General features: G+C 46.1%; 1 protein-coding gene across 1 annotated transcript; it reads left to right on the forward strand.

Annotated features, from left to right (window-relative positions):
- Nucleotides 1-10,267: 10,267 nt before the first annotated feature.
- Nucleotides 10,268-17,650, forward strand: LOC309393558 (arylacetamide deacetylase-like 3; the record flags this gene model as incomplete). The annotated part of the gene is made up of 4 exons (XM_081955882.1): nt 10,268-10,444; nt 13,380-13,596; nt 15,502-15,565; nt 16,876-17,650. The coding sequence occupies 4 exons, from the start codon at nt 10,268-10,270 to the stop codon at nt 17,648-17,650; spliced, it is 1,233 nt and encodes a 410-aa protein (XP_081812008.1).
- Nucleotides 17,651-21,930: the final 4,280 nt, after the last annotated feature.

The following is a 21,930-nucleotide window of genomic DNA, read 5'->3' on the forward strand; positions in this document are numbered from 1 at the left end:
TCCCTCTTCTTTTAAACCCCTTTCAAAGCTAATCTTTCCAACCAGATTTTCCTGCAAACCTTAAAAACGTGGAGTTTTAGCAAACAAAACTTTTTAAAAATGCTATTTTTTTTCCACATTTGGACCTTTTTATTTTACTTTTGTATGAACAATCCGTTTTCCATTCCCCCTGTGTGTCGTCTGGGTACGAATATTTTGTGCCAACATTAAAATATGCAATCTTTTTCATAATTTAATCTCAGCTTACTTTCCAATACCATAAGCATCTTAAATGATAAAAACCCCATTGTAATTTATTTAAATCTATTAGTTTTATTGGTTTTTAAAACGCTTTTTTAATATATTAAAGGCGATACAGGTAGTTCTGGATTTACAGAAGTTTGTTTAGTGACCGTCCCATACAGAAAAAGGATTTACAACTGTTTTTCACACTTTACGACCCATTTCGATCCCATGATCGAAATTCAACCGTTTGGCAACTGACTCATATTTATGACGGTTGCAGTGTTCTCTTTTTGTGACCTTTTGACGGGCAATGTCAAGGGAAAAGCTGGACTCACTTAACAACGGTGTGACTAACATAACAGCAGTGATTCACTTAGTAACCCCGGCAGGAAAGGTTCACTTAACGACTGCCTCGCTTAGCAACAGAAGCGTTGGGCTCATTTGAGGTTCGCCTGTCGTATAAATGCTTTTTATTTTAAACTGTTCGCTTTGCACAAATCGTGTCCTGAAATATACAGAGGTAGGAAATAATGTGTAATGTTACCTTGATTCAAAATAATAATAATAATAATCCACAAAATTTATGTTTTATTTTTGGGGGGGCTGAACGCTGCTGGGACTATGCCTCAAGCCGGAAGTTCAACTCAAACCAGACAGCAAAACAAATAGGGCCGAGTTAATTTTTATTGCTTTTTAAGGTCAACTTTTAAAAAGATGAACTATTAACTTTGGCATGTCAAAGGGAGGTTTTTCCCAAGCCTGTTTTTGCTCTGCCTTGTTTTATGTGGATTCCAATTGCAACCTCACCTCCAAGCGCAGAGAGGGGGGAAAATGACTTTTTCCACAGTTTCTTTCACTCGATACTTTCATATAAATAAAGAAATAAAGGCATACCTACGTAGCAAATGGGTACCTGTATGTTTTTTTACTCCATGTGTTTCCTTCCTTCCTTCCTTCCTTCCTATAACGTCTTTTCTTTCTTTCTTTTCTCCCCCCTCTCTCCTTTCCTTTTTCCTTCCCTCCTTCCTTCTCTTTTCTTCCTTCTGTCCCTTTCTTCTCCTTCGTTCCTTTTTCCTTCCCTTCCTTTCTCTCCCTTCGTTCTTCCTCTTCCATCCCTTTCTTCTCCTTCCTTCCTTCTCCTTCCTTTTTCCTTCCTTCCTTTGTTCCTTCCTTCCTATAACTTTTCTTTCTTCCTTTTCTCATCTCTCTCTTTCCCTTTTTCCTTCCTTCCTTCCTTTCTCTTCCTTCCATCCCTTTCTTCTCCTTCCTTTCTTCTTCCCTTCCTTCCCTTCCTTCCTTTTCCTTCCCTTCCTTCTCCTTCCTTCCTTCCTTCCTTCCTTCCTATCTCTTCCTTCTTTTGTTCCTTCCTCTTCCTTCCATTCCTTTCTTCTCCTTCCTTCCTTTTTCATTTCTTCCTTCCTATAACTTCTTATCTTTGTTTCTCCTCCCTCCCTCCCTTCCTTTTTCCTTCCTTCCTTCCTTCCCTTCTCCTTCCTTCCTTTCTTCATCTTCCTTTCATCCCTTTCTTCTCCTTCCTTCCTTCCTTCCCTTCTCCTTCCTTCCTTTCTTCATCTTCCTTTCATCCCTTTCTTCTCCTTCCTTCCTTCCTTCCCTTCTCCTTCCTTCCTTTCCCTTCCTTCATTCTCCTTCCTTCCTTTCTTTTCCTTCCTTCTCCTTCCTTCCTTTCTTTCTTTTCCTTCCTTCTCCTTCCTTCCTTCCTTTCTCTTCCTTCCTTCTCCTTCCTTCCTTCCTTTCTCCTTCCTTCCTTTTCCCTTCCTTCCTTTCTTTCTTTCTTTTCCTTCCTTCTCCTTCCTTCTTTCCTTTCTCTTCCTTCCTTCTCCTTCCTTCCTTTCTTTCTTTTCCTTCCTTCTCCTTCCTTCTTTCCTTTCTCTTCCTTCCTTCTCCTTCCTTCCTTCCTTTCTCCTTCCTTCCTTTTCCCTTCCTTCCTTCCTTTCTTTCTTTTCCTTCCTTCTCCTTCCTTCCTTCCTTTCTCCTTCCTTCCTTTTCCCTTCCTTCCTTTCTTTCTTTCTTTTCTTCCTTCTCCTTCCTTCCTTCCTTTCTCCTTCCTTCCTTCTCCTTCCTTCCTTCAACTGCTAAGAAATTATGTAGAGCTGACCGAAATTTTCCTTAATTTACCATCCTTGGGCGCCATCTAGTGGCAACCAGTGGCGTAGGGAACTGAACAAATCAGAAAGTTTAGTTGCTTGATTATGAGATAGGCGACTTTATAAAGTAGAAAAACAAATAAAAATCTGGTTTTATCTCTTTTGAGCTCTTGTAATTCTCTTCATATTTCATCATATGAGATATTTATTGCTTTACATTTGCTGGAAGCTGCCCTGAGGCAGTGACCTCTGAGATGGATGGCTATATCGACAAATAAATAACACCTTCAACATTATTCCTCAAAAAGAGAGAAAACTTTCTTAATTGCAAAAAGAAGATGGATAAAATCAAGAGAACATCACATGAGACTGATTGGCTCCTGCAGTCCTTGACTTACGACCACAACCAAGTCCAAAATTTCTGCTCCTAAGCGAGACATTCATTAAGTGAATTTTGCTCCATTTTACAACCCGTTGTTAAGTGAAACCTTGCAGTTGTTCAGTTAGTAATGCGGCTGTTAACTGAACCCAGCATCCCCCGTGACTTTCCTTGTCGGAAAGATTGCAAAAGGGGATTTACCTTCGTAAATACGAGTCGGTTGCCAAACATCCGAATTTTGATCCGTGGGAATCCTGCGACGGCCGCTAAGTGGGACCAGCAGCCATAAAGTCCCTTTTTTTCAGTGCCGTCTCAACTTCAAACGGTCACTAAGTGAACTGTTGTAACTGAAGGACTACCTGTATGACTACCACCCACCTCTTCCTCACTGGTTAGTGACGGAGGCCTCTGTGCAGGGCGGTGCAGCATGGTTTTCGTTGTAGTAACCTCAAATTATAACCATGCAAATGTGTTAGAGGACACTTCATGGTGCAGAAGGCGGATAAGGTATATTTAATATTTTCAGCTTTCTGGTCTGTCCTAATTTTGATGAGGTTGCACACCGAGGTTGCAAATGGGTCAAAAGCCATCATTCTGGGTGTGGCCAAAATTGGATGGATGTCCTAGTTTATTTATTTTTATCATTCTTTTCAAGTGGATTATTTGAAAATTGTGTCCTACAACCACAATCATCCTCTTCCTCCCTTGTGGGGTGGAATCTGGCCAACTGAATGGAGCTGTGTGTTTCCTGGCTGGATGCCCTTCCTGTCCCCAATGAGGAGGTTTGTTCAGCAGATATATTCTCGTTGTGCCCAGAGAGAGAGAGAAATATCTGTCTCTACCTAGGATTGAACTCACAAACCTCCTGATTGTGAGGCCAGAGCTCCACCTCGAGGCCACCACACCATCTGAGGATTACCTGTAGAATCTTCTTTTTCTTTTAGCGACTCCATAACCCCTTGGAATGGAGCTAGCAGAGTGTTTGCTGGCCGTCTGCCCTTCCTGTCCCCAATGAGGAGTTTCGTTCGGCAGATAAATTCCCATTGTTCCCAGAGAGAGAGATATCTGCCTCTACCTAGGATCGAACTCACAGCCTCTCACACAGGCATGCTTGTCGTTCCCAACTCTAGGGGGCGATGTACTGTCCCAAGACGTCTCCGTGGTCATGTGGCCGGCATGACTCAACGCCGAAGGCGCACGGAACGCTGTTACCTTCCCACCAAAGGTGGTTCCTATTTTTCTACTTGCATTTTTTACATGCTTTCGAACTGCTCGGTTGGCAGAAGCTGGGACAAGTCACGGGAGCTCACTCCGTTATGTGGAGCTGAGGATTCAAACCCGCCAAATGGCCGACCTTCCTGATCGACAAGCTCAGCGTCTTCGCCCCTGAGCCACCTTGAAATAAAATATTCCATTTAGCCTATTCCTGCTTTTATTTTCTTCCTTGCTATGGAAATCACGCTTATTTCTATTTGCACCGACTGGCGGCTAACCGTTGTTAAGTGAGTCACGCCGGCGATGAAGCGAGACACATGGTTGTTAAATGAACCTAAATCCCCTTTTCACTTGGCTCATCGGAAGGCCACAAAAGGGGATCGCGACGGACCACCGGGATGTGGTAACCACAAATACAAGGACAGGTGCCAAGGACAGGTGATTATAGGGATGTCGTAAGTGTGAAGAATGTCCCTTTTTTCCAGCGCCGTTCTAACTTTGAACAGTCACTGAGTGAGTAAAGGATGGGTTGTAAAGCGGGGAGGCCTATTTCTGATGCCAACCTACGAACGCCAACTTTGCCAAGTCAGGTGCTTAGGAAAATTGCATTATTAGCCTGAGCTCAGTACCAGGAAAGATTCTGGGAAAGATAATCAAGCAATGAATTTGCGAACACCTAGAAGCAAACAAAGTAATAGCCAAAAGCCAACATGGATTTGTCAAAAACAGATCATGCCAGACTAATCTTATTGCATTCTTTGATAATGTGACAAAATTAGTGGACCAGAAGAATGCCGTTGATATAGTTTACTTGGACTTCAGTAAGGCTTTTGATAAGGTAGACCATAACCTACTACTAGATAGAGTAGAAGAATGTGGGTTGGACAGCATCACCACCAGATGGATTCGTAACTGGCTGACCAACCGCACTCAACGTGTAGTCCTCAATGGAACTGCATCTACATGGAGGGAAGTATGCAGTGGAGTACCCCAAGGCTCAGTTTTAGGCCCAGGACTCTTCAACATCTTCATCAATGATTTGGATGAGGGAATAAATGGGGAACTCATCAAATTTGCAGATGACACCAAGCTGGCAGGAATAGCCAACACTCCAGAAGATAGGCTTAAGATACAGAAGGATCTTGACAAACTTGAACATTGGGCACTATCTAATAAAATGAAATTCAATGGTGAAAAGAGTAAGGTTCTACATTTAGGCAACAAAAACGGAATGCACAGGTACAGTATAGGTGGTACCTTGCTCAGTAGTAGTAACTGTGAAAGGGATCTTGGAGTCCTAGTGGAGAACCGTTTAAATAGGAGCCAGCCGTGTGCAGCAGCTGCCAAAAAAGCCAACACAGTTCTAGGCTGCATCAACAGAGGGAGAGAATCAAGATCACGTGAAGGGTTGATACCGCTTTATAATGCCTTAGTGAGGCCACATTTGGAATATTTGCATTCAGTTTTGGTGGCCACGATGTAGGAAAGTTGTGGAGACTCTGGAAAGAGTACAGAGAAGAGCAACCAAGAGGATTAGGGGACTGGAGACTAAAACATATGAAGAACGGTTGCAGGAACTGGGTATGTTTAGCTTAAGAGAAAGAAGGACTAGGGGAGACATAATAGAAGTCTTCCAATATCTCAGGGGTTGCCACAAAGAAGAGGGAGTCAAACTATTCCCCAAGGCACCTGAGGGTAGAACAAGAAGCAATGGGTGGAAACTAATCAAGGAGAGAAGCAACTTAGAACTGAGGAGGAATTTCCTGACAGTGAGAACAATTAATCAGTGGAACAGCTTGCCTCCAGAAGTTGTGAATGCCCCAACACTGGAAGCCTTTAAGAAGATGCTGGATAGTCATTTGTCTGAAACGGTAGAGGGTTTCCTGCCTAGGCAGAGGGTTGGACTAGAAGACCTCCAAGGCCCCTTCCAACTCTGCTATTGTATTGTACTGTATTATTAGGAAACCTACTATTTATTTATTTTTCCCTTCTCTCCTTTTTTGTCCTCAGGCTTTTGATGCCTCCGTCAGAAGGAAGTAGGCGTGGGGGAGAACCAGGCCGGTGTTGGGATGCAGGCGGGTTATCCCCGTTAAGCCTCAATAAATTACACCTTGGTGTAAAGATGCCAAGATAAGCAGTGAGGCGCTAACCCTGAACAATCACAGGAAGAGAATCTCGAATAGGGGCAAAAACAGGTAGATAAGGGAACCTGTTCACCTGGGATTTGGGGAAAGGAAGGAAGGAAGGACGGAAGGAAGGAAAGAAAGAAAGAGAAAGAAAGAAAGAAAGAAAGAAAGAAAGAAAGAAAGAAAGAAAGAAAGAAAGAATGACAGAGGAAGGGTTATTAGCAGAAACAAATAGGTGTGTGTGTGTGTATTTAAAGGTAAAGGTTCCCCTCGCACATCTGTGCCAGCTGTTCCCGACTCTAGGGGGCGCTGCTCACCTCCGTTTCAAAGCCGAAGAGCCAGCGCTGTCCGAAGATGTCTCCGTGGTCATGTGGCCGGCATGACTCAACTCCCGAAGCCGCACGGAACGCTTTTCCCTTCCCACCAAAGGTGGTTCCTATTTTTCTACATGCTTTTGAACTGCTAGATTGGCAGAAGCTGGGACAAGTCATGGGAGCTCACTCCGTTAAGCGGCGCTAGGGATTCAAACCGCCGAACTGCCGACCTTTCTGATCGACAAGCTCAGCGTCTTAAGCCACTGAGCCATCACATCTATGTATCTATCTGCTTCTGCTAAAAATCTCTTTCTCCTCTCTCTACTTTCTCTCTCTCTCTCTCTCTCCCCACATGATTGATCTAGCCATCCATCTATCCATCCATCCATCCATGCTTCGGCTAAAAGTCTCTCTCTCTCCGCTCTCACCGCTCTCTCTCTTTCTCTCTCTCTCTACTTTCTCTCATTCCCTCTCTATTTCTCTCTCTCTCTTCGCATGATTGATCCATTCATCCACTCATCCATCTCTATCTACAGTATCTATCTATCTACCTATCTATCTATCATCTATCTATCTATCTATCTATCTATCTATCTATCTATCTATCTATCATCTATCTATCTATCTATCTATCTATCTATCTATCTATCTATCTATCTATCTATCTATCTGCTTCTGCTAAAAATCTTTCTCTCTCCTCTCTCTCCGCTCTCTCCCTTTCTCCCTTTGTCTCTTTCTCTTTCTCTCTCTCTCTAATTTCTCTCTCTCTTTCTCTCTCTTCACATGATTGATCTATGCATCCATCCATCCATCCATCCATCTGTATCTATCTATCTATCTATCTATCTATCTATCTATCTATCTATCTATCTATCTATCATCTATCTGCTTCTGCTAAAAATCTCTTTCTCTCTCCTCTCTCCACTCCCTCTTTCTCTCTCTCTCTCTCTCTTTCTCTCTTTCTTTCTCTCTCTCTACTTTCTCATTCTCTCTCTCTTTCTATTTCTCTCTCTCTCTCTTCATATGATTGATTGATCTATCCATCCATCTATCTATCTATCTATCTATCTATCTATCTATCTATCTATCTATCTATCAAGTGCTAACTTAGGGATTTAGTCAAAAACAGTACAAGTTAGTCCTCGAATTACAATAATTTGCTTAGTGACCATTCAAAGTTACAACAGCCCTGAAAAAAGCGAGTTAGGGCCTTTTTACACGCTTAACGACCACTGATGCCTCCCCGTGCTGACGTGATCGAAATTCAGACGCTTGGCCACTGACTCGTATTTACGACGGTCGCAGCGTCCTGAGCTCACACGATCCAGATTTGCTTAACAATCGAGTTACTAACTTCTCAATGGCAGGGATTCACTTAACGACTGAGGGAAGGAAGGAAGGGGGGAATTCACTTAAGAACGAAAACATTGGGCTCAATTTGCGGTCGTAACTAGAGGAGTATTTATAGGCTACCTTCTCTCTGCCACCCAATTTTGGATATTAAAAAGAAATGTTCCCAAACCTTTTCGTGCCCTGAACGGGCTGGGCAAATAAAGGTATCCGCCCTTTCTGATTTGCAAAACAATCCTCTGATAACATTGGCAACAATGCCAAGTATTTGTTTATTTGTTCATCCAAATTATATAGCTGCCTATCTAAGCCGAAGTCGCCCTGGGTGGCTGACGATTCTATTAAAATTACTCCTTGCAAAACACTCATTAACAAAATATAAACTATCCTTGTTCCGAAAGATTTAAAACCATCCAACAATGGAAACGGAGAGAGAGAGAGAGAAATCTATCGACATGTAATTCCAACAGTTGAAGTGTCCCCTGATGGCCGCTTGAATCAAAGAATCCTAGGGCTGCAAGGGACCTCGGAGGTCTTCTAGTCCAACCCCCAGCTCAAGCAGGAGACCCTACACAATTTCAGACAAAGGGTGATCCAGCATCTTCTTAAAAACCTCCAGTGATGAAGGACCCAGAACGTCTGGAGGGAACCTGTTCCATCCATCCATTCCTTCCTCTATCCATCCATCTATCCTGTCTGTCGGTTCATCCATTCATTGACCCATTCCTTCCTCTCTGCCTCCCTCCCTCCCTCCCTCCCTCCATCTATCTATCTATCCATCTATCCATCATCCATCCATTCCTTCCTCTCTGCCTGCCTCCCTCGGTCATGCATTATATCTATCTATCTATATCTATCTATCCATCCATCTTCCATCCATATCTATATCTATCTATCTATCTATCTATCTATCTATCTATCTATCTATCATCTATCTATCTATCATCTATCTATCTATCATCTATTTATCCATCCATCACCCATCACCCATCATCCATCCATCCTTTCCTTCCTCGCTACCTGCCTCCCTCTGTCATGTATTCTATCTATCTATCTATCTATCTATCTATCTATCTATCTATCTATCTATCATCTATCTATCTATCTATCTATCTATCTATCTATCTATCTATCATCTATCATCTATCTATCTACCTATCATCTATCTATCTATCTATCTATCTATCTATCTATCTATCTATCTATCTATCTATCTATCTACCTATCTATCTATCTATCTATTTATCTATCTATTTATCCATCCATCCATCCATCCATCTCTCCGAATCATAGAATCCTAAGACTGGATATGATCCTGGAGGTCTTCTAGTCCAACCCCCGGCTCAAGCAGGACATCCTACACCATTCTGTTCAGTGTCTTCTTGAAAACTCACAACTTCTGGTGGGGAGTCATTCCACTGACTAATTGTCCTCACAGTCAGGAAATTCCTCCTTAGTTCTAGGTTGCTTCTCTCCTTGCTCAGTTTCCATCCGTTGCTTCTTCTTGGGGCTTTGGAGGACAGGTGGACCCCCCCCCTCTCCTTTGGGGCAGCCCCCCAAATATGTCCCACCTAGTCCTTCTTTTCATTAAACTAGACTTACCCGATTCCTCCAACTGTTCTTGATGTGGTTTAAACGGATGCTACCCATTTCTTTGAGGCAGCCTAGAACTGGGTTGGGTTTATTTTTGGCAGAAAGAGGACAACCTGTGAGGTGGCCAGAGATTGGCCCAAACTTTTTGTGGGTCTCAAACGTTGTACTCCTTTCACCACGGAGAGGAGATGCTGCAATAGCTGCACCATCTTGAGATAATACAATACAATACAATACAATACAATAGTAGAGTTGGAAGGGGCCTTGGAGGTCTTCTAGTCCAACCCCCTGCCTAGGCAGGAAGCCCTATACCGTTTCAGACAAATATCTATCCAACATCTTCTTAAAGACTTCCAGTGTTGGGGCATTCACAACTTCTGGAGGCAAGCTGTTCCACTGATTAATTGTTCTAACTGTCAGGAAGTTTCTCCTCAGTTCTAAGTTGCTTCTCTCCTTGATTAGTTTCCACCCATTGCTTCTTGTTCTGTCCACAGGTGCCTTGGAGAATAGTTTGACTCCCTCTTCTTTCTGGCAACCCCTGAGATATTGGAAGACTGCTATCATGTCTCCCTTAGTCCTTCTTTCTCTTAAGCTAGACATACCCAGTTCCTGCAACCGTATCTTCATATGTTTTGAGTTGTGTGGGGGCAGGGGGAGGGAGGACTCATTATCTCCTGGCCTACAACCAAAGTAGGCATCTTGGGTGACTTCCACATTCCAACCAATATTGTTGCCAAACTGCCTTCCGGGACTTAATTATCCCATGGATGGAAATTCTGCTGCTCCACAGGTGGAGGTGGGTGTGCAGAAGCCAGAAGTCACTTCCCAAACAAGTCCACGGTTTCAGAAGGCGAGGACAACCGCTGGAGAAGCTCTGGAGAACTTCTGGAGAAGTTCCATCACCTTTAATCGGGGTCCCTGCTCTTTCTCAGTCTTGGCATCTTGTCACCTACCCCCAAAATGGGATTTTTTTCAGCTGTTCTCTTCGACATAGGCATTGCCCTAGGAATGGCTGTTTTAGTCCTGGTCTCTTGGGCTATTTATTACGATTTCACACGAACGAAGATCCCGCCGGGATTCCAGCATCCCTTTAAGTTGCGCCTCCTTCACATGGGTATCGTGATGATCTTCACCCTGGTAAGTCTCTCACGGTTTAAAAGTCGCACTGTGGTTGAGTCAATTAAGATGATTGACGGCCCGGAGGCTAAAGCATAGGAAGAACGATTGCGGGATCTGGGTTTGGCTAGTCGAAAGAAAAGAAGGATTAGGAGGGACAGGATAGCAGCTTTCCAGTATTGGAGGGGCTGCCCCAAAGAGGAAGGGGACAATTTATTTTCCAAAGCGCCTGAAGGCAAGACGAGAAATGATGGGTGGAAATTAATCAAGGAGAGATGCAACCTGGAAGTAAGGAGAAATTTCATGACAATCAGTGGAAGAGCTTGCCCCCCCGAGGTTGTGGCTACTCCATCACTGGAAGAGAGCCGAGAAACATTTATCTGGGTTAGTATACGGTCTAAAATGGAGCAGGGGGCTGGACTAGAAGACCTCCAAGGTCCCTTCCAGCTCTATTTTGATTGATTGATTGATTGATTGGGTCTCCTGCTTGAGCAGAGGGTTGGACTAGAAGACCTCTAAGGTACCTTCCAGCTCTATTTTGATTGATTGATTGATTGGGTCTCCTGCTTGAGCAGAGGGTTGGACTAGAAGACCTCTAAGGTACCTTCCAGCTCTATTTTGATTGAGTGATTGATTGGGTCTCCTGCTTGAGCAGAGGGTTGGACTAGAAGACCTCTAAGGTACCTTCCAGCTCTATTTTGATTGATTGATTGATTGGGTCTCCTGCTTGAGCAGGGGGCTGGACTAGAAGACCTCTAAGGTACCTTCCAGCTCTATTTTGATTGAGTGATTGATTGGGTCTCCTGCTTGAGCAGAGGGTTGGACTAGAAGACCTCTAAGGTACCTTCCAGCTCTATTTTGATTGAGTGATTGATTGGGTCTCCTGCTTGAGCAGAGGGTTGGACTAGAAGACCTCTAAGGTACCTTCCAGCTCTATTTTGATTGATTGATTGATTGGGTCTCCTGCTTGAGCAGGGGGCTGGACTAGAAGACCTCTAAGGTACCTTCCAGCTCTATTTTGATTGAGTGATTGATTGGGTCTCCTGCTTGAGCAGAGGGTTGGACTAGAAGACCTCTAAGGTACCTTCCAGCTCTATTTTGATTGAGTGATTGATTGGGTCTCCTGCTTGAGCAGAGGGTGGGACTAGAAGACCTCCAAGGCCCCTTCCAGCTCTATTCTGATTGATTGATTGATTGAAATGAGTTTCCTGCTTGAGCAGGGGGCTGGATTAGAAGACCTCTAAGGTCCCTTCCAGCTCTATTCTGATTGAGTGATTGATTGGGTCTCCTGCTTGAGCAGGGGGTTGGACTAGAAGACCTCCAAGACCCCTTCCAGCTCTATTCTGATTGATTGATTGATTGAAATGAGTCTCCTGCTTGAGCAGGGGGCTGGATTAGAAGACCTCCAAGGCCCCTTCCAGCTCTATTCTGATTGATTGATTGAGTGAGTGAGTGATTGATATAGTATCTCCTGCTTGAGCCGGGGGCTGGACTAGAAGACCTCCAAGGCCCCTTCCAGCTCTATTCTGATTGATTGATTGATTGAAATGAGTCTCCTGCTTGAGCAGGGGGCTGGATTAGAAGACCTCTAAGGTACCTTCCAGCTCTATTTTGATTGAGTGATTGATTGGGTCTCCTGCTTGAGCAGAGGGTGGGACTAGAAGACCTCCAAGGCCCCTTCCAGCTCTATTCTGATTGATTGATTGAAATGAGTTTCCTGCTTGAGCAGGGGGCTGGATTAGAAGACCTCTAAGGTCCCTTCCAGCTCTATTCTGATTGAGTGATTGATTGGGTCTCCTGCTTGAGCAGGGGGTTGGACTAGAAGACCTCCAAGACCCCTTCCAGCTCTATTCTGATTGATTGATTGATTGAAATGAGTCTCCTGCTTGAGCAGGGGGCTGGATTAGAAGACCTCCAAGGCCCCTTCCAGCTCTATTCTGATTGATTGATTGAGTGAGTGAGTGATTGATATAGTATCTCCTGCTTGAGCCGGGGGCTGGACTAGAAGACCTCCAAGGCCCCTTCCAGCTCTATTCTGATTGATTGATTGATTGAAATGAGTCTCCTGCTTGAGCAGGGGGCTGGATTAGAAGACCTCTAAGGTCCCTTCCAGCTCTATTCTGATTGAGTGATTGACTCGGTCTCCTGCTTGAGCAGGGGGTTGGACTAGAAGACCTCCAAGACCCCTTCCAGCTCTATTCTGATTGATTGATTGATTGAAATGAGTCTCCTGCTTGAGCAGGGGGCTGGATTAGAAGACCTCTAAGGTCCCTTCCAGCTCTATTCTGATTGAGTGATTGATTGGGTCTCCTGCTTGAGCAGGGGGTTGGACTAGAAGACCTCCAAGGCCCCTTCCAGCTCTATTCTGATTGATTGATTGAGTGAGTGAGTGATTGATATAGTATCTCCTGCTTGAGCCGGGGGCTGGACTAGAAGACCTCCAAGGCCCCTTCCAGCTCTATTCTGATTGATTGATTGATTGATTGAAATGAGTCTCCTGCTTGAGCAGGGGGCTGGATTAGAAGACCTCTAAGGTCCCTTCCAGCTCTATTCTGATTGAGTGATTGATGGGGTCTCCTGCTTGAGCAGGGGGTTGGACTAGAAGACCTCCAAGACCCCTTCCAGCTCTATTCTGATTGATTGATTGATTGAAATGAGTCTCCTGCTTGAGCAGGGGGCTGGATTAGAAGACCTCTAAGGTCCCTTCCAGCTCTATTCTGATTGAGTGATTGATTGGGTCTCCTGCTTCAGCAGGGGGTTGGACTAGAAGACCTCCAAGGCCCCTTCCAGCTCTATTCTGATTGAGTGATTGATTGGGTCTCCTGTTTGAGCAGAGGGCTGGACTAGAAGACCTCCAAGGTCCCTTCCAATCGGGGACCCCAACTTCTTTTTTTTTAAAAAAAAAAACCCCAATCCTTCTTGACTCCCCCCCCCCCGCCTCCTTTTTCGAAAACAGGGGAAGACTTTGGAAGTCCTGCGTGTATGCAGGCAAGTCGCTTTCCTCCGCTTCCTGATCCGTTTCAAGACATCCAAGATCCATCCTGGGGTCTCCGCGAAAGATTTCCTCTTTGACGGGATTCCTGTCCGGGTTTATTACCCCAAATCCCCGCGGGCCGGTTGGCGGAAAGGCTTCGTCTTCTACCACGGAGGAGCAGGCATGATCGGCAGCATCCGTGAGTGAGAGAACCTGAGAGGCGGCTTCTGGCGTCTTTCAATCAATAGATCAACCGATAAAGGCTTCCTGCGCACTCTTCCCACGCTCCGCCGTCACCTGGACGTCTCCAGCGGGAGATGGAGGAAAAGGATGGGGGATAATTATGGGGGAAGGAAGGAAGGAAGGAAGGAAGGAAGGAAGGAGTGAAATAGGGAGGGAAGGAGGGAGGTGAGAGAGAGGGAGGGAAGGCAGGAAGGAGACAGGAGGGAGGGAGGGAGGGAGGGAGGGAAAGGGTGGGAGGGAGGGAGGGAGGGAGGGAGGGAGGGAGGGAGGGAGGGAAAGATGGATAGAAAGTATACTGTAGATGTTAGAATATAGAGAGAATGAGCAGGAGAATGAGAAAAGGGTGGGGGATAGTTATGGGGGAAGGAAGGGAGGGAAGGAAGGAAGGGTAGAAGGAAGGAAGAAAGGAAAAGATGGATAGAAAGCATACTGTGTATGTGTGTGTGTGTATATGGAGGGAGGAAGGAAGGAAGGAAGGAAGGAAGGAAGGAAGGAAGGAGGAAGGAAGGAAGGAGGAAGGAAGGGAGAGGAAAGGAAGGTGAGAGGGAAGGAATGAAGGAAGGAGACAGAAGGGAGGAAGAGAGGGAGGGAGGGAAGGAAGGAGGGCGGTGAGAGGGAGGGAAGGAAGGAAGGAAAAGATGGATAGAAAGTATAGAACATAGAGAGAGAAAGAGAGGAATGAAGGAAGGAGACAGAAGGGAGGGAGAGAGGGAGGGAAGGAAGGTGGGAGGGAAGGAGGTGAGAGGGGAGGAAGGAAGGAAGGAAGGAAGGAAGGAAAAGATGGATAGAAAGCATACTGTAGATGTTTGTGTGTATGTATGTATGTATGTATGTATGTATGTATGTATGTATGTATGTATTAGTGTTACAACCCCTGGTATGCCTAAATATGGGAGGAAGGTCACTACTCCCTCTTTCTGTCCTTCGGCTCATCACAGAAGACCATGCAGGCAGAAAACCATATTTTTATTTTTAATGTTGCCTTTTTTATATATATTTGTGTTGTATTTGTACAGGTTCAAATCCCAGTAAGGGTATGGCTAGCTGATGAGAGCTAATTAGCTCGAAATAGATCTATACTAGTCTCCCTTTATTGTGTGTGTTGTATTTGTGCTGATAAATAAATAAAGGGAGACTAGTATAGATCCATTTCAAGCTATTTAGCTCTCATCAGCTAGCCATACCCTATAAAAAGGCAACATTAAAAATAAAAATATGGTTTTTATAAGGAGGTGAGAGGGAAGGAATGAAGGAAGGAGACAGAAGGGAGGGAGGGAGGGGAGGGAGGAAGGAAAGGATGGATAGAAAATATACTGTAGACCATAGAGAGTGAGGTGAAGGAAAGGAAAGAGACAGAAGGGAGGGAGAGAAGGAAGGAAAGAAGGAAGGAAGGAAGGAAAGATGGAGCAAAGTATACTGTAGATGATAGAACATAGAGAGAGAGAGAGAGACAAAGGGGAGAGAGAGGAAGGAAGGAAGGAAAAGGAAGGGAGGAACGAGTCAGAGAAAGACAGGCAGGCAGAAGAAAGGGAAGGGAAGGGAGAAGGAAGGAAGGAAGTTAGGAAAGAAGGAAGGAAGGAAGGAGGGAGGGAAAAGACACGGTGTAGAAAACAAAGAAAGCAAGTTTAAAGAAACGACTCTCCACTTTCCTTCACAGCGATTATAAATGTAAACGTCCCTCTTGGTCTATTCGTTCTGTCGTCCTTTTTTTATTTTTCCTATCATCTGTTCTTCCTCCCCCCCTTCTATTCCTCCAATCTCTACATCCCCATTTCCCATCTTTCCTGCAAAGCCAGCAAAAGAAAAGCGTTTCCCATCCCTGCCCTTTGACTGTTGCATCCCTTTCTCTCGCTACTCCCAGGTTACTACCAGGACATCACCAGTAAAATGGCGAAAGACAGTGACGCCGTTGTGGTCGTGGTTGGGTAAGTGACAGCCCACGCTCATCCCGGGGAAACGGAGGGGTTGACGGAGCAAGAGGGAGCTAGCCTGAGTCCTCAACTTACGACGGTTCGTTTAGCGGCCACCAAAGGGGATCGCGTGACCTCGAGACGCTGATGCCATTATTAATACAAGCCCAGTGTCTGAATTTCCATCACGCAACCACGGGGATGGCTGCAACGGTCGTAAGTGTGGGGAAACGGTCCATTTTTCGGGGCCGTTGTAACTTCAAACCATCACTAAATGAACTGTTGTAAGTCAAAGGCTACCTGTACCCAACCAGGGAACATCATCAGTGCTAGAAGGGAGAAGGAGTTTGTATGGAAGAGGAGGAGGAGGAGGAGGAGGAGGAGGAGGAGGAGGAGGAGGAGGAGGAGGAGGAGGAGGAGGAGGAGGAGGAGGAGGAGGAGGAGAGGAGAAGAGAAGGAGAAGGAGAGAGGAGGAAGAGGCAGAGGACTGTGGGGTCCTTGGTGATCTCTGAGCTTAGTGGTTTCCTTGCAGACGTTTTCACTACCTGGCTAGGGAACCTCATCAGTGCTAAAAGAGGGTGGGGTTTGCAGAGAGGAGGAGGAGGAAGTGATGGTGGTGAAGGAGAGGGAGGAAAGGAGGAGGAGGAGGAGGACACCTGTAGGGTCCTTGGTGCTCTCTGCCCTTGGTGGTTTTCTTGCAGACGTTTCATGACCCAACTAGATAATATCATCAGTGCTAGAAGGGAGTGGCATTTGTGTAGAGGAGGAGGAGGAGGAGGAGGAAGAGGCAGAGGACTGTGGGGTCCTTGGTGATCTCTGAGCTTGGTGGTTTTCTTGCAGACGTTTCATGACCCAACTAAGGAACATCATCAGTACTAGAAGGGAGTGGGTTTGTGGAGAGGAGGAGGAGGAGGAGGAGGAGGAGGAGGAGGAGGAGGAGGAGGAGGAGGAGGAGGAGGAGGAGGACTGTGGGTCCTCTCTGAGCTTGGTTGTTTACTTGCAAATGTTTCATGACCCAACTAGGGAACATGATCAGTGCTAGTGGGAGTGGGTGTATAAGGAGGAGGAGGAGGAGAAAGATTGTGGGGTCCTTGGTGCTCTCTGAGCTGGGTGGTTTTCTTGCAGACATCTCATGACCCAACTAGGGAACATCCTCAGTGCCAGGAGGGAAGGAGGTTTCCTCCCTGTCCTTCTACCTCTACACAACCTCTTCCGGGAAAGCCACAAGCTCAGAGCACCGCCCTGTGTCCCAAGTTCGACCCTCCGCTCCAAATCATCCCCTCCCTCCGTAACTCTTCCCCCCCCCCCCCGGTGTCTTTTCCCAGCTACCGCCTCTCCCCGGAGCACCCTTTCCCCGCTCAGTGGGAGGACTGCCTCACCGCCACCGTCCACTTCATGAAGCACGCCGAGGAGCATGGCGTGGACCCTTCGCAGATCGTCATCGGCGGGGACAGCGCGGGAGGCAACTTCGCCACCGTCATCACCCAAGAACTTCTCAGGCGTCCGGGCCTGCCCAAACTCCGCGCACAGGTCCTCATCTACCCGGGTGTCCAAGCCTTGGACTTCAACCTGCCGTCGTATCAGCAGAACGCCGCCATTCCCATCTTGTTCCAGGAGAGCGTGGTCTTCTACGGGTTGAAGTTCCTCTTGAAGGATTCCTCGTTGGCCGACGATATCTTGAAGGGTTCTCATGTCCCAGACGAGTTTAGACACAAGTACGAGAAGTGGTTGAGTGTGGACAACATTCCCGAGCAGTTTAAACGGCGGGGGTACCAGAGGATCCCGTTGGGCCCTTACAAGGTGGAGGTCCACCACCAAGTGCCCAACCTCCTCGAGGCCACCTTCTCATCCCTCTTAGTGGAAGACGAGATGTTACGACGGTACCCGGAGACGTTTATCGCCAGCTGTGAGTACGACGTGCTCCGGGACGACTCGTTGCTGTACAAGAAGAGGTTGGAGGACAACGGGGTGAAGGTGCGCTGGTTCCACGCCACCCAGGGGTTTCACGGCATCATCAACCTCTGCTACATGAACTTCGCCAACTTTCCCGACGGGGTAGAGATATTGGAGAAAGCGTCGGAGTTCATCCGGGATTTATGAGACTTTTTCTTTCCACCTTGCTTTGTGAAGGTCAGGGGGTGGGGTTCTGGACTTGCGACGGTTCATTTAGTGACCATTCGGAGTGACAACAGCTGTGAAAAAAGGGATAGGAGCAGCTTTTCACACTTGTAAGCTGGTATCGCTGTCTGTATGTGTATGCTTCTGCTAAAACTCTCTTTCTTTCTCTCTTTCTCCTTCTTCTCTTCCTCTCTTTCTCTTCTCTTTCTCCTTCTCTCTCTCTCTCTTTTCTCTCTTTCTCTCTCTCTTTCTCTCTTTCTTCTTTCTCTCTCTCTTTTTCTTCTTCTTTGCTCTTTCTCTCTCTTTCTCTTTCTCTCTCTCTCTCTTTTCTCTCTTTCTCTCTCTCTTTCTCTCTTTCTTCTTTCTCTCTCTCTTTTTCTTCTTCTTTGCTCTTTCTCTCTCTTTCTCTTTCTCTCTTTCTTCTTTCTCTCTCTCTTTTTCTTCTTCTTTGCTCTTTCTCTCTCTTTCTCTTTCTCTCTCCTTCTTTGCTGTCTTTCTCTCTCTCTCTTTCTCTCTTTCTTCTTCCCTCTCTCTTTCTCCCCTCTCTTTCTCCTCCCCCTCTCTCCCATGTTCTCCTATCTCTCTCTCCTTCTCTCCTTCTCTCCTTCTCCTTCTCTCTCTTCTTCTCTCTCTCTCTTCCTCCTTCTACTCTTCCTCTCTTTCTATTTCTTCCTTCCTTCCTTCCTTCCTTCCTTCCTTCCTTCCTTCCTTCCTTCCTTCCTCCCTCCCTCCCTCCCTCCCTCCCTCCCTCCCTCCCTTCCTTCCTTCCTTCCTTCCTTCCTTCCTTCCTTCCTTTGGGATTCAGTCAAAAACAGTACAGGTTAGTCTTCCAATTAGAACTGTACACGGAGCTCCTGTTCAAAGTTACAACGGCTGTTAAAAAAGCAACTTACACACTTTTCACACTTACGACGATGTGTTCATGGGATCAGAATTCAGATGTTTGGCCACTGACTCGTATGTACGACGGTTGCAGTGTTCCCTAGGTCACACGATCCGCATTTACAACCTTTTGACCAGCAAAGTCAACGGGAAATCCAGATTCACTTAACAACCATGTGACTCATTTAATGACTGCAGGGATTCACTTAACAACTGTGGTAAGAAAGGTCATGGGGCAAAACTCACTGGGCAGCTGTCTCCCTTAGCAATGGAAATATTGGGCTCAGTTATGGTCATAAGTTGAGGACCACCTATATATATATCAGGCTGTCTTTGACTTATGAGCCCGAAATGTATGTCGCTAAGCAAGACGGTTGTTAAGTGAGTTTTCTGCCATTTTACAACTTAAATCACTAAACGAACCATTCTATGTCTATACAGGTGGTCCTCAACTTACAATAGTTCATTTAGTGACGGTTCAAAGTTACAACGGCATTGAAAAAAGAGACTTATGACCGTTTTCCACACTTACGACCACTGCAACATCCCCACGGTCGCAGACACTCGGCCACTAGACCTATTTATCACAGTTGTCGCATCCCGGGGTCGCCTGATCTGCTTTTGCGACCTCCGGACCAGCAAGGGGGAGCCGGCTCCACTTAACAACCGGTGTGACTCATTTAACAAAGGTAGCAACTCACTTAACAAACACTGCGAGAAAAGTCGCAAAGGGAGGAGGGGCAAGTGAAGCTCGCGGCTCAAACGTCTCCCTTAGCAACATCACTTTTGGGCTCCATTTTGGTCGTAAGTGGAAGACTCCCTTGTAGAAGTAGCCGTCCTACTGTGGATCGACCATTTGAGCGTTCAGCCACCAGGTGGCAGCAAATAGCCAAGTATCCTCCGCTCCTTGCTCTCCTGCTTCTTGGGTGGCTGAAGAAGCCAAGGGCATCCCTTGGAGACTGGATTGGACCCATTTGGGTAACGTGGCTTCCGTCCTTACGTTGAAAGGCAAAATTTACTTTAGGTACGGTTTTCACTAGCCCTGTCAACTGGGGGGCATCCCACGGGCGACTTCGGGGGTTGAGCAAGCAGCGTGTTGGTCAATAGGACTTAACTCGGTTACTGATTAGCTGAAGCGAGATCGGCAGACGCCTGAATCATTCAGCAAACAAACCGGGTTAAATTCGATTTAGATACTTAGCTGGGTGAAAACTAAGCGCTGGGGAAAGGCAGTTTCTTCTCCTCCGTCTCTTCTTCCTCCTTCCTTTCCTCTTCTCCTTCTTCTCCTTCTTCTTCCCCTCCTCCTCCTCCATCCTCCTCCTCCTTCTTCTTCCTCCTCTCTTCCTCCGCTCCACCTTCTTCCCACTCATCTTCTTCCTCCTCCTCCTCTCCCCCTCCTTTCTTCTTCTTCTTCTTCTTCTTCTTCTTCTTCTTCTTCTTCTTCTTCTTCTTCTTCTTCTTCTTCTTCTTCTTCTTCCTCCTCCTCCTCCTCCTCCTCCTCACCTCCTTCTTTCCACTTCTCTCTTCTTCTTCTCCTTCTCCTTCTCTTCTTCTTCCTCCTCCTCCTCCTTTCATCATCATCATCTTCTTCTTCTTCCTTCTCTTCCTCTTCTTCTTCCTCCTCTCCTCCTTCTTCCCACTCCTCTCTTCTTCTTCTCCTCATTCTCTTCTTCCTCCTCCTCCTCCGTTCCTCCTCCTCCTTCCCTCATCTCTTCTTCTCCTCCTCCTCCTCCTCCTTCTTCCTCCTCCGTTCCTCCGCCACCTTCCCTCATCTCTCCTCCTCCTCCTTCATTCCTCCTCCTCCTCTTCTTCTTCATCCTCCTCTCTTCCTCCTCTCCACCTTCTTCTCCTCCTCTCTTCTTTTTCTTCTCCTCCTCCTCGGCTGCCTTCTTCTTCCTCCTCCCCTCTTCCTCCTCTCCTCCTCCTTCCCCTCCCTCCTCCTCCTTCTTCTTGTCCTCCTCCTCCTCCCTCCTCCTCCTCTTCCTCCTCCTCCTCTTCTTCTTCCTCCCTCCACCTCCTCCTCCTCCTTTTTCGTCATATTTATGTTGGCCTCCCTAAACCGTGGCTAGCCTAACCAATGACTTACATCCTCTGTTAGCCATTCATCAATGAAAACGCCGCATTCCCTGCCCATCCTAATATGATTTAGGGATTAAACAGAGTCCTTGACATGACAGTTCATTTAGTGGCAATTGGGCCCCAAATCTAACATCCTTACTCTTCAGTGACAATCAGTGAGCTCCTTGTTCACAGACATAATATATACAGTTAGTCCTTGACTAACAACAATCCATTTTATGACCTGATGGTCATTTTCCTTGCGGGCAAAATCCATGGGGAAATCCCATTCGGGGAAAATTCCACTTAGGGTTAGCTCTCCATGAATCCGCAGAGCAAAACGGACATCGCCATCGGACTCAGAGCCGGTCGGTATGGTTAGGAGGAGGCACGCCTTTCGAACCGGCCTTAGGTACATTTCCTGGGGAAATACTTTAATGAAAAGAAGGACCAAAGGCGACATGATAACAGCGTCCTAATATTTGAGAGGCTTCCCCAAAGAAGAAGAAGGGGGCCACCTGTTCTCCGAAGCAACCGAAGGCAGGACAAGAAGTAAGGGATCGAAACTCATCCAGGAGAGAAGCAACAGAGAACTAGTTTCCCTGACAGGGAGAAGAATTGATCTCCACCTATCTGATAATGTCTAGAGTCTCCTGCTTGAGCAGGGGGTTGGACTAGAAGACCTCCAAGTCCCCTTCCAATTCTGTTAATCAGTGGGACGACTTGCCACCATCCCTGGAGGCTTTTAAGAGAAGACTGGAGAGCCACCTGCCTGAAATGAAACAGGCTCTGTATTTGGGGGGGTTTGAGGAGTTTAGCTCCAGCTGGACCGTCAATTATCTAGTGGAGACGTTGATTCTCAACCTATGGTGAGTTCTGTTCACGCTTTAAGGGAAGATGGAAACAGTATTTTAGGATAGATAGATAGATAGATAGATAGATAGATAGATAGACACAGACACACACACACAGACACATACATACATACACACACACACACAGATGAAAGACAGAGACAGAAACAGATAGACAGATAGAGATAGATATAGATAAATAATATATATAGAGAGAGATACAGAGAGAGGGGGGGAGATATGAGAGACAGACAGGCAGAGATAGACAGAGATAGATAATAGAGATAGATAGATAGATAGATAGATAGATAGATGATAGATAGATAGAGATAGATGATAGATAGATAGATAGATAGATAGATAGATAGATAGATAGATAGAGATAGAGAGAGGGGGGGGAGAGATATGAGAGAGAGAGAGACAGACAGACAGAGACAGATATAGATATAGATAGATAATAGAGATAGA

Source organism: Natrix helvetica (assembly GCF_964273705.1).
Source record: "Natrix helvetica genome assembly, chromosome: 5".
In the NCBI taxonomy this organism is placed as follows: Eukaryota; Metazoa; Chordata; class Lepidosauria; order Squamata; family Natricidae; genus Natrix; species Natrix helvetica.